The 13,168-nt window shown below is 47.1% G+C and overlaps 1 protein-coding gene across 4 annotated transcripts in view; it reads left to right on the top strand.

Moving 5' to 3' along the window:
* Positions 1–13,168, top strand: part of ZFAND4 (zinc finger AN1-type containing 4) — a 42,047-nt gene that overhangs the window by 16,936 nt on the left and 11,943 nt on the right. For all 4 annotated transcript variants that reach the window (XR_013346620.1, XM_077821473.1, XM_077821470.1 and 1 more), the window contains exons 6-8: positions 9,606–9,753; positions 10,538–11,719; positions 12,352–12,406. Coding sequence is in view for 3 of the 4 variants with exons in the window: in XM_077821473.1 (XP_077677599.1) it covers positions 9,606–9,753; positions 10,538–11,719; positions 12,352–12,406 (1,385 nt within the window). In the remaining variant the exon portion in view is untranslated. The remainder of the gene's footprint in view (positions 1–9,605; positions 9,754–10,537; positions 11,720–12,351; positions 12,407–13,168) is intronic.

Raw genomic sequence — 13,168 nt, 5'->3', positions numbered from 1 at the left:
ACTTTTCTTCCTTACCTATTCTGCAGTGAAGTCATAGTCACGTGTAGAAGTCAGATTGGCAGCTGGAAGTGGTAGGATCCTATCCAAGTTTTGCCTTCGATACCCAAGCAGCTGGATTTTTTGCTGAAATGATCAGTATTGAAATAGTACTGTTGACAGCTACAGTGATAAGTTTTGTTTAGATGAACGCTGTTGAGGCATCAGGTCCATCACAGGTGGCCAGCTGTGCTAGAACTTAGAGACCATCAGCACCAAAGCTACAAGTCTCTATCACCTTAACTGGAAAATTAACTTTACTAGCTGACATTCAGTAGTAGGCTGCTACCAGTGCGGAGGCCAGCACCTTGAGACATGATGACATGCACTACACCAGTGTAATACATAATGACAAAATCTTAACTTTTGTTCAAACTTAATAGTATCACAGAATTTAGGAATCTGTTAATAAAACATTCTCAATTCTTTAAAATCTTCTGGTAGCTGAGTTAAAAGTTCAGCTGTCTGTTCTGCTTCCATTTGTGATTGCATGTCAGTTGGCAAAATCAAGGGTGGTTCTTCGAGTGCTTGCTCATGTCCATTCCGTTGTAGGTGTGTGTGCTCGCCATGTGCACTGGTGCCAGAAGTTTTTCCTTCACTGGTATCCGTAGGTGCCTGACTCTGGCACCCTCTGGACTGGCGCGCATATGCGCCGGTATAAGGGATGCCACCGGCTCTCCCCTCCCTCAGTTCCTTCCTACCGCCAGTGATGGTGCTTTGGCAAGTTTTCCTAATTTGTTGTGTATAGCTGTTTAAAGTTGTATAGTTAATAGTTCTCTTAGTGTTAAATTAGAAATAGTTAATTAGTCCCGTACGGGACTCAGCCTAGGGATGGGGCATGCCCCGGTCCCTGGGCTTCAAATCTTGTGACTGTTGCAAAAAACCCATGCCAGTCAATGATTCCCATAGAAGCTGCCTGAAATGTTTAGGGGAAACCCACGTGAGCGACAGTTCTTGCATTTGCAAGAGCTTTAGGCCACGGACCAAAAAGGAGCAGAACATTCGTCTCCAAGTGCTCCTTATGGCTTCGGCCCTCACACTGGCCTCGGAGCCGACGAGATCGGATTCTGCTCCAAGTGCTGTAGCTTCAGTGCGGCGTGCACCGCCGGCAGCGACTGGCACTGATCCCCATCCCCGGTACTGGCTAAAAAGCAAAGAAAGGCCAGGAGGGGGCTTTCTCCTACATCCTAGGAAGGGAAGGCAGAGAGTCAGAGGAGAGCAAAGACCCATGCTGGGTAACTCTTCCTCTCTGGATGGTGGCCAGGCTTTGACTCCTGCTGAGCTGTTGAGCCCGCTTCAGGACCCACCAACCACCCCGAAGGCCTTTCAGACCGCGAAGGACATATTGTCTATTCTAGTGCCACCCGCGCTGGCTGCTGAGATGCTCTGTTCAAAGAGTAAACCTGCCTTAGGACCTTTCCAGTGGTCTCCATCAGTGTGGCACCACTCTTTGCTGCAGGGGGTGCCCCGTCAGCACTTTCCTGAACAGTGCCACCAGTTCCCGGACGCAGGTCGGCTTACCTGCCAGAGTTCCTGGCGTTAGTCCATGGACTCTAGGCAGCGTTCCGCAGGTTCTAGGCATCGATCACCAGCGGTCTCCCAGCTCATGGCACCATTCCGGAGGGTTGAGACTCCAGTCCTCGGAGCCCCATCACCGATCACCAGTACGGTTCACCGTGGGCACGTCGACGGTCTCCGACAAATTGGTTTTCTCACTCCCGATTTACAGCGTGGCACTGCTCTCTGAACGTGAGGCGTCAGTTGCCAGGGTATCATTGCCAATCCACCAAACGCTGCTGCCGGGGACGCAACACTGAGAGCTATCACCCCTGTACAGGTCCTCAGTGGAGGTCCGCTGCCAGAGCTGACGGGATTAGGGTAGGTAGGCGGCCTCTATACTGTCCTGGGCCCCCAGACAAGTCTCTTCCTCTTTGGGCCTGTGACAGCAAGGAGGAGACCCTGTTCGTAAGCCAAGGCCACACACTGGAGGCATTGGCATTCCCCGCTGAGCCACCAGTGGCAGCATGGCCCTAGGGCCAGTGGCCTGAACCCTGGCATCTATAGAACCCCTGGGGGTTTCCCCACCCGTCGCAGGGGCGTAGGTCATTCTTGGGGGGCATCTGAAAGACGGTCAGCGACAGTCTCCTGCCTGCCCGCTGACTCTGACGCAGAGTCAGAACAGGCTCTCTAGGGCTAGCCAGCCTCGGCCGAGGATCCCCTAGCAGAAGCGGCAGAGTTGGCAAATCTGCCTCCTCCTCATCTTTGCCTAATGAGATGATAGCGGGGCCTACCAGGAGCTTTTGAAGAGGGTTGCGTCAAACGTGGGGCTGGAAGCTGAGGAACTGGCAGAACCCTTGGCCTCCCTGTTGGATGTGCTAAGGGCAGCAGCCCCCTCCAAGGTGGCATTGCTGGTGAACGAGGAAGTGGTGAAAATTACTAAGGCCCTGTGGCAGACACCCTCCTCCCTGTCCCCCATCTCCAAGTGGGTGGAAAGAAAATACTACATCCCCATTAAGTGGTATGAATATCTTTATACCCACCCTGCCCCAAGCTCACTGGTTGTGTTGGCAGCCCATGGGCGCGCTAGACAAGGCCAACTGGGATTGCCACCTAACAACAAGGAGGCAAAGAGGCTCGATCTCTTCGGTAGAAAAATTTATTCTATATCCAGCCTCCAGCTGAGAGTGGTCAACCATCAGGCCTTACTTGGCCATTATGATTTTAATATTGGGCAGTCCATGCCCAAGTTTATGGATTCACTGCCAGAGGAACCCAGGAAGGAATTCATGGCTATCCTCAATGAGGGCAAAGCTGTGGCCAGGGCAGCCCTCCAAGCAGCGTCAGTTGTGGCAGACTCTGCAGTCCAGAACATGGCTTTGGCCATTTCTATGAGGTGGGCATCCTGGTTGCAGTCATCAGGTCTATCAGTGGAGGTTCAACAATCCATCCAGGACTTCCCATTCGATGGCCTGGCACTGTTTTCGGAACAAACAAAGTAAATTACATGGCCTGAAAAACTTCAGGGCTACCTTGCGCTCCCTGGGTCTTCACACGCTGGGCTGGTGAGGAAGCAGTTTAAGCCGCAACAGCCCCACAGGTTCGGGAGCCGACCTTGATCAGAGCACTTCCGCAAGAAGGGCAAAGGCTATAAGCGCAGGCAAGGCCGTCAGCCGGCATCCTCTGCTCACTCAAGCTCCACCCGTAACCAGCTGGGTAACAAGCAGGCATTTTGAGAGTACGCTTGAGGGCGATGTTCCAGCCTGTGTCCTGGATCCCGCTCCCCTGTTGTTTTCCAACTGTTTGTCCCCTTTCCTCCCTGCCTAGGTCTCTCTAACATCGGACCAGTGGGTCCTCAGCACAGTAACAGGGGGATATACCCTCCAGTTTATTTTTATTCCACCCTTCCTCCCCGTCCCTCTTCAGGGACCCTTCTCATGAGCATCTGCTCACTCAGGAGGTGCAGGGCCTTCTGCAGGTGGGAGCCATGGAGGAAGTCCCTCTGCACTTGAGAGGGAAAGAGTTTTACTCTTTTTTTTTTATCCTAAAAGCCAAGGTGAGTCTACACTCTATCCTCGACCTGTAGAGCCTCAACCAGTATCTCAAGAAGTTGAAGTTCTGCATGGTCTCCTTGGCCTCCATCATTCCTTCCCTGGATCCGGGAGACTGGTACACTGCCCTCAATCTGAAAGACACTTACTTTCACGTCGATATTTCATGGACACACACAGTTCCTACGTTTCGTAGTTGGGACTGCCCACTACCAATTCGCAGTGCTCCTTTTTGGCCTAACTACGGTGCCATGGGTGTTTACGAAATGCATTTCGGTGGTGACAGCCTACTTCAGATGTTAGGGTATCCATATCTATCCATAAATCGACGACTGGCTCATCAAGGGCTGCTCCAGGGTCCAGGTCCAGTGCAGCGTCGAGACATTGCAAGCCACTTGTCAAGCTCTGTTGATAAACGAACAAAAATTGTTGATCCCGGTCAAATGGATAGAGTTTATCGGCATGGTGCTCGACTCTACCTGAGCCAGAGCGTTCCTGCCAGAGGCCAGGTTCAGGGCAATGTCAGATCTGATTGCCAGTGTTAGAGAGCTTATTCCTTCACTCTCCCACTTTCCTGGTCCTTCTTGCATGAACAGAGAGCAACAATGTCCGAAGGTGCAAACAATTCGATGTTTATTGGGGTGAACTTCCAGCAAGCTTAAATCCAAGTTCCTTTTTCCTTATTTTCGAATTCCAACTTACTTCCTGTTTGCCCCTAATTTATATAGTAATATTCTTAGCTATACCTTAACCAATCCTTCTGAAATTTACCTAACCAATCCTAACATATTGTAACACAATTAGCTAACCAATTATATCCCCCCACCTTAGTTTACACCCAGCAAAATTAATTATACAGCAGACAGAAACAATCACAGAACTAGACAGAGACCATGCAAATAAACAAAAGTGCTAAAGGAGTTTGCGGATGTGATTGCAGAGCCATTGGCCATTTTCTTTGAAAACTCATGGCGATCGGGGGAAGTCCTGGATGACTGGAAAAAGGCTAATGTAGTGCCCATCTTTAAAAAAGGGAAGAAGGAGGATACTGGAAACTACAGGCCAGTCAGCCTCACCTTAGTCCCTGGAAAAATCATGGAACAGGTCCTCAAGGAATCAATTCTGAAGCACTTGGAGGAGAGGAAAGTGATCAGGAACAGTCAGCATGGATTCACCAAGGGCAGGTCATGCCTGACTAATCTAATTGCCTTCTGTGACGAGATAACTGGTTCTGTGGATGAAGGGAAAGCAGTGGACGTGTTGTTCCTTGATTTTAGCAAAGCTTTTGACACTGTCTCCCACAGTATTCTTGCCAGCAAGTTAAAGAAGTATGGGCTGGATGAGTGGACTATAAGGTGGATAGAAAGCTGGCTAGATTGTCGGGCTCAATGCGTAGTGATCAACGGCTCCATGTCTAGTTGGCAGCCGGTATCAAGTGGAGTGCCCCAAGGGTCGGTCCTGGGGCTGGTTTTGTTCAATATCTTCATAAATGATCTGGAGGATGGTGTGGATTGCACCTTCAGCAAGTTTGCAGATGACACTAAACTGGGAGGAGAGGTAGATACGCTGGAGGGTAGAGATAGGATACAGAGGGACCTAGACAAATTGGAGGATTGGGCCCAAAGAATTCTGATGAGGTTCAACAAGGACAAGTGCAGAGTCCTGCACTTGGGACGGAAGAATCCCATGCACCGCTACAGACTAGGGACCGAATGGCTCGGCAGCAGTTCTGCAGAAAAGGACCTAGGGGTTACAGTGGACGAGAAGCTGGATATGAGTCAACAGTGTGCCCTTCTTGCCAAGAAGGCCAATGGCATTTTGGGCTGTATAAGTAGGGGCATTGCCAGCAGATCGAGGGACGTGATCGTTCCCCTCTATTCGACATTGGTGAGGCCTCATCTGGAGTACTCTGTCCAGTTTTGGGCCCCACACTGCAAGAAGGATGTGGAAAAATTGGGAAGAGTCCAGCGGAGGGCAACAAAAATGACTTTCTGGCCGGGTGGTGCAGGGGTTGACGGGCAACACTGCCTCCATGTTCTATGTCAACAGGCAGAGGGAAGCATGATTGTCAGCTCTGCCAGAAGGCCCTCCATCTGTGGGACTTCCGCATCCGGCATGCGATCCACTTGGAAGCCTTGCACCTCCCTGGCATCAGGAACATACTGGTGGATTGCCTCAGCAGGTCCTTCTCTCATCACAAGTGGTCCCTTCACTTGGAGGTTTTCAGAGTGCTCTTCTAGAAGTGGGGATCTCCCTGAGTGGACTTGTTCATCACCAGACAGAACAGAGCGTCATCAGTTTTGTTCTCTCCAAGGCCTCAGCAGAGGCTCACGTATCTGATGCCTTTCTCCTGTCATGGGCAGGAGACCTGATGTATGTCTCCCCGCCAGTTCCGCTCATCAGCAAAGTCTTCCTAAAGATCAAGAGGGACAAGGCATGGTCATTATGATCACCCCAGCATGGCCTCCCCAGCATTGGTTTGGCATGCTCAATCACTTGGCCGTAGCAGCCCCGTGGCCACTTCCCAGCTGCCCGGACCTCCTCTTACAGGATCATGATCGACTCCTGCACCTGAACCGAACCTCTCCAACTCACCGCTTGGATGCTGTGTGGCTGAATCCAGAGGAACAAGCCTACTGTAGTCAAGTACTGCAGGCGGTCTTGGAGAGCAGAAAGCTCTCCTCTGGAGCAACTTGCCTGGCAAAGTGGAAGCGTTTCTCCTGCTGGGCGTCGGGGCGGAATATCTCCCCAATCCAGTTGTCTCTGCATTCCATCCTGGATTACCTGCTTCACTTGAAGCCCCAAGGTCTCACCTTCTCTTTAATCAAGGTGCACCTGACTGCCATATCGGCCTTGCATCCAGGGTAGATTGGTGTTCTTGCATGAGATGTTGATCTGGTTTCTGAAAGGCCTTAAAAGACACTTTCCACTGGTCCGGGACCCAGTTCCCCAGTGGGACCTCAACCTGGTCCTCTCTTGGCTCACAGGTCCGCCCTTTGAGCCTATGGCTTCTTGTTCCCTTTCCCACTCGTTGTGGAAGGTTGAATTCCTTGTAGCTATTACCTTGGCGAGACGTGTCTCCAAAATTAAAGCCTTCACTTTGGAGCCCCCATACATGATATTCTACAAGGACCACGTCCAGCTGTGGCCCCATCCAGCCTTCCTGCCAAAAGTGGTGTCACGCTTCCATGTCAACCAGGATATCTTCCTCCTGGTGTTCCGTTCAAAGCCTCACGTGACCAATGAGGAGAGGCGGCTGCACACTCTAGATGTCAGGCATGCCCTGGCGTTGTACCTGGAGTGCACCAAGCCCTTCCGCAGATTGACCCAGCTCTTTATCGCGATAGCTGATAGGATGAAGGGTCTTCTGGTGTCCTCTCAGAGGATTTTGAATTGGATCACCGCCTGCATCCGTATTTGTTACAAGTTGGCGCAGGTTGTGCCTTCACTATCACTATCACTCGACTAGGGCTCGGGCATCTTCAGCTGCCTTCCTGGTGCACGTCCCTATCCAGGACAACTGCAGGCCAATGTGGTCTTCAGTACTCACATTCATGGTGCCTTACGCTATCACCCAGCAAGCCAGAGATGATGCTGGATTTGGCAGAGCTGTACTGCAATCAACACGTCCATGAACTCTGAACCCCCTTTCGATGATACTGCTTGGGAGTCAATGGAATGGACATGAGCAACACATCTCGAAGAACAACTGTTCTGAAAGGTAAACATCTTTTTCTAAATGAGTTTAAACTTTTTGGGGAGGAGGGGGCAATCTATCAGCCTCCATTGATTCAGCCAACAGTTAGAAGTGGAATCACTACATGCCCAGCCAGAGCTTTCACCCCCCACCGCACCCTCAACCCTCTATCCTAGCCCTGAGCCCCTCCAACACCACAAACCCCTCATCTCCAGTCCCAGCCAGAGCCCTAATCCTCCAGCACTCCAACCCTCTGCCTTATCCCTGAGCTTCTCCAACACCCCAAACCCCCCATTCCCAGCCCCGGACAGAGCCCTCACCTCCTACACCCCTAATCTTGCCCTGAGCCCCTCCCACACCCCAAACCCCTCATCTCCAGACAGACCCTAACTGTCTGCCCCAACCCTGAGCCCCGTCATCCCCAGCCCCACGCCGTAGCCCTGAGCCCCCTCCCACACCCCAAACCTCTCCTCCCCAGAGCAATTGATGCTACCTGGGGCTGGTTTGGATTATGTGGCCTGTCCTTCTGGACCATTTTATCCCACCCTTACATTAAAGGTAAAAGTTAGCACCTGCTAAACAGTAAACAAATAATGTAATTACATTATCTTTACGTTGAAGAGGAAAGTTGCTAAAGTCTTGGTGTAGCCCTCATTCACCACGCCTGGGGCCCGTGGGATTGGGGGCTTATTCAAACCCTACTTCAGGTAAGGATGAATTTTACAGCATGGAACTCATGAAGACTGATACTTTAAAAGGACCCAGTCCGCTTGAAATCCATTAATTCAAACAAATTACTTAGAGGTAGTTTCAGGTACTTTCTCTCCCCAAATTCCCATCACGATTTGTGGTTTTCCAGACACTTTCCTCTTTTTAAAAAATGCCCCCCGCCCCCCCCCCCGGCTGGTGTGAGACCTGTTCAAACAGGAAAACCTACTACAGGAAAAGCAGTGAAAGAGACATGCTGTCAATTGCACAATGTAAAAAGCGGGGGAGGGTGGGGAGAGCTCTCAATTCTTTTGTTGTAGTTCTCGTAGGCCTTGCTTAGAACAGTTGTAGGTGAACAGGCAGACAGAAGTGACTTTTTTTAGTTATTTGCAAGGTTGAGAGGCTGGAAGGGTTCTTTAATGCATAACCTTTACTAGTAAAGGTATCAAATGTTTGTGGTTTCTCTCTACACACAGCTGTTCAGTTTCTAGTGCAGAAATACATGACTGTTACTCATATTCTAATTTAGGATTTGCCTTCCTATTCTTCCAAGAACTGTCCTTGATCTGTGCCTAGAGAGTCAACACAAATACTGGTTCTTCATTTAAGTGGAGCAGACTGACTCTGTAAACCATGGAAGATGACCGCTTTAATTTGTGATCATATGATTTAGACATATCTGGCTCGCGCAAATATAAAATTTGGCATGCTTTGTTATAATTATACCTGTTGGACCAGCGATAACTACTTCCTGGCTGTTATTCTTTCCATCTCTCTCTTGGAGAGAAAATACTTCCATTAAACTTGATAAGACACTTGTATGAATCAAAACCTATAAGCTTTTTAGTGTTCCCAGTGTATCACAGTTAAATGTTAGATGTATATTAATAGAATAATGCTTGCTAGAGGGAAAACAATCAGGTATAAGATTTAAAACAGATTGAGGTCCATATTCTACTTCCATTCTGTGTATTTGAGAAGATGGTGTGATGTTACATTATTTCCAGTGATCAGTCACATTGATTGGCAGGCTGTGTTAGACACATTTTGTCTTGTTCGGTTGAGTGGTATTAGTGTTTCCTTTTTCCAAATGAGATTCTTTAGAACCCTAACTGATCCTATTTGTTTTTCATTTTAAAAAAGACATATATTGTCAAATCCACATGGGTGACACCTCCATTTCCATTTTTTGTGAAAGCACCCCTTGGGGTGGGTAGAAATTTGGACTTCCCTCCATGACAGTGTCTGGTTAATGGGAAAACTGATCAGCCTGTTGTCTGAGTCACACAATTTAACAGCTTTGGCCATGCCCGCAGGAGACGCTAATGGAACTGGATGTTGACTTTATGGGGAAAATATATAGTGCGGTGCAAAACAACTGCATACGGTACAACAATTTCCCAGTAGCTTGCCTATATTCTAATCTCATTATCATTTCATGGTGTGAACATCCCATTTAAGGAATTCTTGTTTTCACCTAAGAAAATTACTTTTGAAATATTCTTTCATACAGTTCATATAATGCTTTGACAAACAGCTGGACTACTGGCTTTGACTTTCTAGTTGTGTGTGTGTGTACTCTACATTGATAGTTTTTGTTTTCTTTCTCTTTTCAGTGGTGGTTCAGTTTATAACTTATATGCAGATGATGACGAAGAATCAGAGGCATCTCCTTCTGGCCAACAGATTATTGAGAACTCGATTACTATGAATAAAATGAAGCTGCTGAAGGCAAAGATGGAGAACATGAATCTCAGTAAAAAGGTGAGGCTGTGATGTTAATACCCCCACGATAAAATGGTTCATGCCTTCCCAGTGCAGGTCTTTCTAGAGTGCTGTTTAAATACATTCTGGTTGTGCTCTTGGATAATGTAGACATAAAGGGCATGTCTTTTATGCAAATAATAGTTTAATCTGGACCCACTGCCTCCGCGTTCAAAGAATTCAGTGCTGTATCATGGATTGTATCACCTTTCAGTGCTTCACTGACATAAGGCTATTTAATACTTAAGTCTGCTGTTTTGTAGTAATGCTATAGTGTTTATAAGTACAGTCAATAAGCAAGTGGTGTCAGTCCCAGGATATGAGGAGGGTGAGGTAATATCTTTTATTGGACCAGCTTCCGTTGGTGGATTGGACAAGCTTTTGAGCTACACATGTGTAGCTTGAAAACTTGTCCTTCCACCAACAGAAAAGTTGATCCAATAAAAGATATTACCTCACCCACTTTTCTTAATCAGTAAGCAAGATAATTAGCTGCTGGAAAGTATTCATGCCTTTTTAATTAGCAAGAGTATGAACAAGAGACTGAGGCACTAGGCTGGGTTCAGTTCCCACCTCTGCAGTAGAACTTAGGTAAGTCACTTTAGTCTCTGTGCATCAGTCTCCTGTCTGTAAAACAGGAATGAGAGTACTTCCTTTATCTTCTGTGCAGGATCAATCTCTTGCTATGTGTACGTACAGGCCCTAGTACAATGGGGACCTAGTCTAAGTTGGATTCTCTAGATGCTACTGTAATACAATTAATGTCTTTTTTCCTTTGAAATAGCCTAAGAAGACTGTCAAGGTGAAACCTCGTCCACCTATGACTCCTCGACCGTCTAGCAGTTCAGCAGCAGCTGCTCGTCACCGGTTTTTAAGAGTACTCCCCCACATTGGACAGTCCTGCCTACCTCCTCCTGGGAATTCGTATCCCTCGGAGTCTTCCCAGAATGCACTTTCAGCTTTGGCTACTTTGGCCACTGCTGGTAGAACAATGCCATCCATTACTAGTGACTTTCTTAAGGAAGATGACAATTGGGAGAGCACCTCCCGGTCTCAGTCAGTTAATAGCATTCGACTACCACCGAAAATATCTCGTGTCGAACTAGAAAATGCAAAACTTTCTACAAATAACTTCCTTCCCCCTGTCCCATCGCTACCTACAAATTCCAAAAAAGCTTTAGAAAATGTGACATCCACAAATGAGAACGATCCTGTCTTGAATCCACATCTAACAAACGTAGAACTGTGTGCAACAGAAGACAAGCTTCTACCTGAAACAGATGCTTTTGCTTTGTTAGCAGAAGCAAACACTGCTGAACAGTATAGTGAGTTATATGGAATAGGGAAGCTAAACCCTGAGCTTGGACTGTCTGAGGGGGGTGAGGAATCTAAGGCTGTAGAACAGCATAGCAAACCCATTACAAATATCTTGAGCGCTACAACAATGGAGGCTGGGCTTCTCAACACTCGTGAACTAAGTCCTCCGAAGAACACACTCTTGTCACCTCTTCGATATTCAGCCCAAATGGCACATCACAGTTCTCTGAAACCACAGACACAACCCAAATGCTTTGAGGTCAGTAACTTGAGACCTGCTGCCTCCCCAAATCTGCTCCGATCTTTGGAGGTCCGTAATTTGGCAGACTCCTCTTTTCCCAGGACTACAAGATTTCGTGGTGTGAAGGTAGACTCACCTGGCAAAAGACCTGATATCATTTCTAAAATAGAGGCTAGGGACATCACAGAGGTGGCAAACAAGGCATCCAAAGAACCTGTGGGTTCTGTAAATAACTTAGAATTTCTAGCTTCGCTGGCCCGAAGCACAAGCAGGGAAAGTTTACAGAATTCCTGCGGGACAGGCAGGTTTCGGACTTCTGGTATTGCACTACCTACGAACCTCCAGCGTTTTCAGGAAGAAAGCTTTAGGAAAGCCTCTCCCCCAGATGAAGCTGCTGAATACTTCCTAGTAAGTACCAGTATTGCCTGAACAATTGGGGTTTTCCTGTACAGTAGTCTCTAGTAAAGACTGCCAAAAAATGCCTATTTTTCAAGCTGGGGAACTATAAATCTCATCTCACGCCATCAATAGTTCAAACAGACGGTTTTTTAGATTTCTTTGGCACCTTGATTGTATGTTTAGCTAATGGGTTTCTAGAGGCAATTTCCCCACAGATGTACAGTAATGTTAAAGTACTTTTGGTTCAGAATGTAAACTCCTTTACTACTTGTAACTCTGTTGGCTAAATACTGTGTGTGTAGAAATGTCATTTGGCTCCTCCAGCTATTCATTAATTGTGAGCCATTTTAAAGGCTACCTTATAACTGCCACTGTACGTGCCTAACCACAGACCCTTAATATGCTGTACCACATTTCTAATATGCTGTATAAAGTATGGAAAGACCATTAAAATCAGTCATTTTTAAACAAGGTTTGTTCCAGTTAACTTGAACTTCATATACAAAATACTTCTCATAGCTCTCTTCATACGTATATTGACTGATACAACATGAGCTTCAGACAAGCTGATATGAAATTGCTTAATCTTTTATTTGTCTACCATCTGTCAGTAATTCCACTTAAAATATTCTTGTTTTTAGTCTGCCCATGGGCTTGGAATGAATGGAAATGTTGCAGCTTCAGGGAAAAGAGTAGGTAAGTAATGTGAATTTGTTTAAAGAGCTAAAGTTGACTGTTTAAGTCTCTTCCCAGTTATCAAACACAGAGCAAGAATTATACCTTTGTGTAGGGCATAAAGCTTTGAAACACTTTCTCTGTACTGGATTTTTACAGAATGGATTAAACCTGAATGTTTTGAGTTGTGCTTTCATACATGGATCTCATTCTGACCTTGGGTAGAATTTGGGACCCAGGAGAGTATTGCTGGCTCTGTCACTGCCCTGTTGGATGACCTTGGGCAAGCCACTTCCCTCTCCGTGCCTCAGTTTCCCCATCAGTAAAATGGGGGTAATGATATTGCCCTTCTTTTTAAAGCACTTTCCATCAGCGCTATATAAGAGCGTGGACGTGGTGGTATAGCTGTGTTTTAGCTGCATTATTTTTGTTCACTGAGAGCCCAAGAGTGTTCTTCATCATTCACAAAAATACACACGTTCTCTGCACTGAGCTTTATAATGTAAAGGGGATGATCCTGCAAACAATTATTTACCTATTAAAGTCAGTGGGACTACTCACATAGTGAAGAGTTTCAGAGTAGCAGCCGTGTTAGTCTGTATCTGTAAAATGAAAAGGAGTACTTGTGGCACCTTAGAGACTAACAAATTTATTAGAGCATAAGCTTTCGTGAGCTACAGCTCACTTCATCGGTTGCATCCACTGTAGCTCACGAAAGCTATGCTCTAATAAATTTGTTAGTCTCTAAGGTGCCACGAGTACTCCTTTTCTTTTCACATAGTG

Source organism: Eretmochelys imbricata, chromosome 7, assembly GCF_965152235.1.
Source record: "Eretmochelys imbricata isolate rEreImb1 chromosome 7, rEreImb1.hap1, whole genome shotgun sequence".
NCBI classification, from domain to species: domain Eukaryota; kingdom Metazoa; phylum Chordata; order Testudines; family Cheloniidae; genus Eretmochelys; species Eretmochelys imbricata.
Note: the sequence above shows the minus strand (reverse complement) of the source record. Positions and strands in the feature narration are given on the sequence as shown.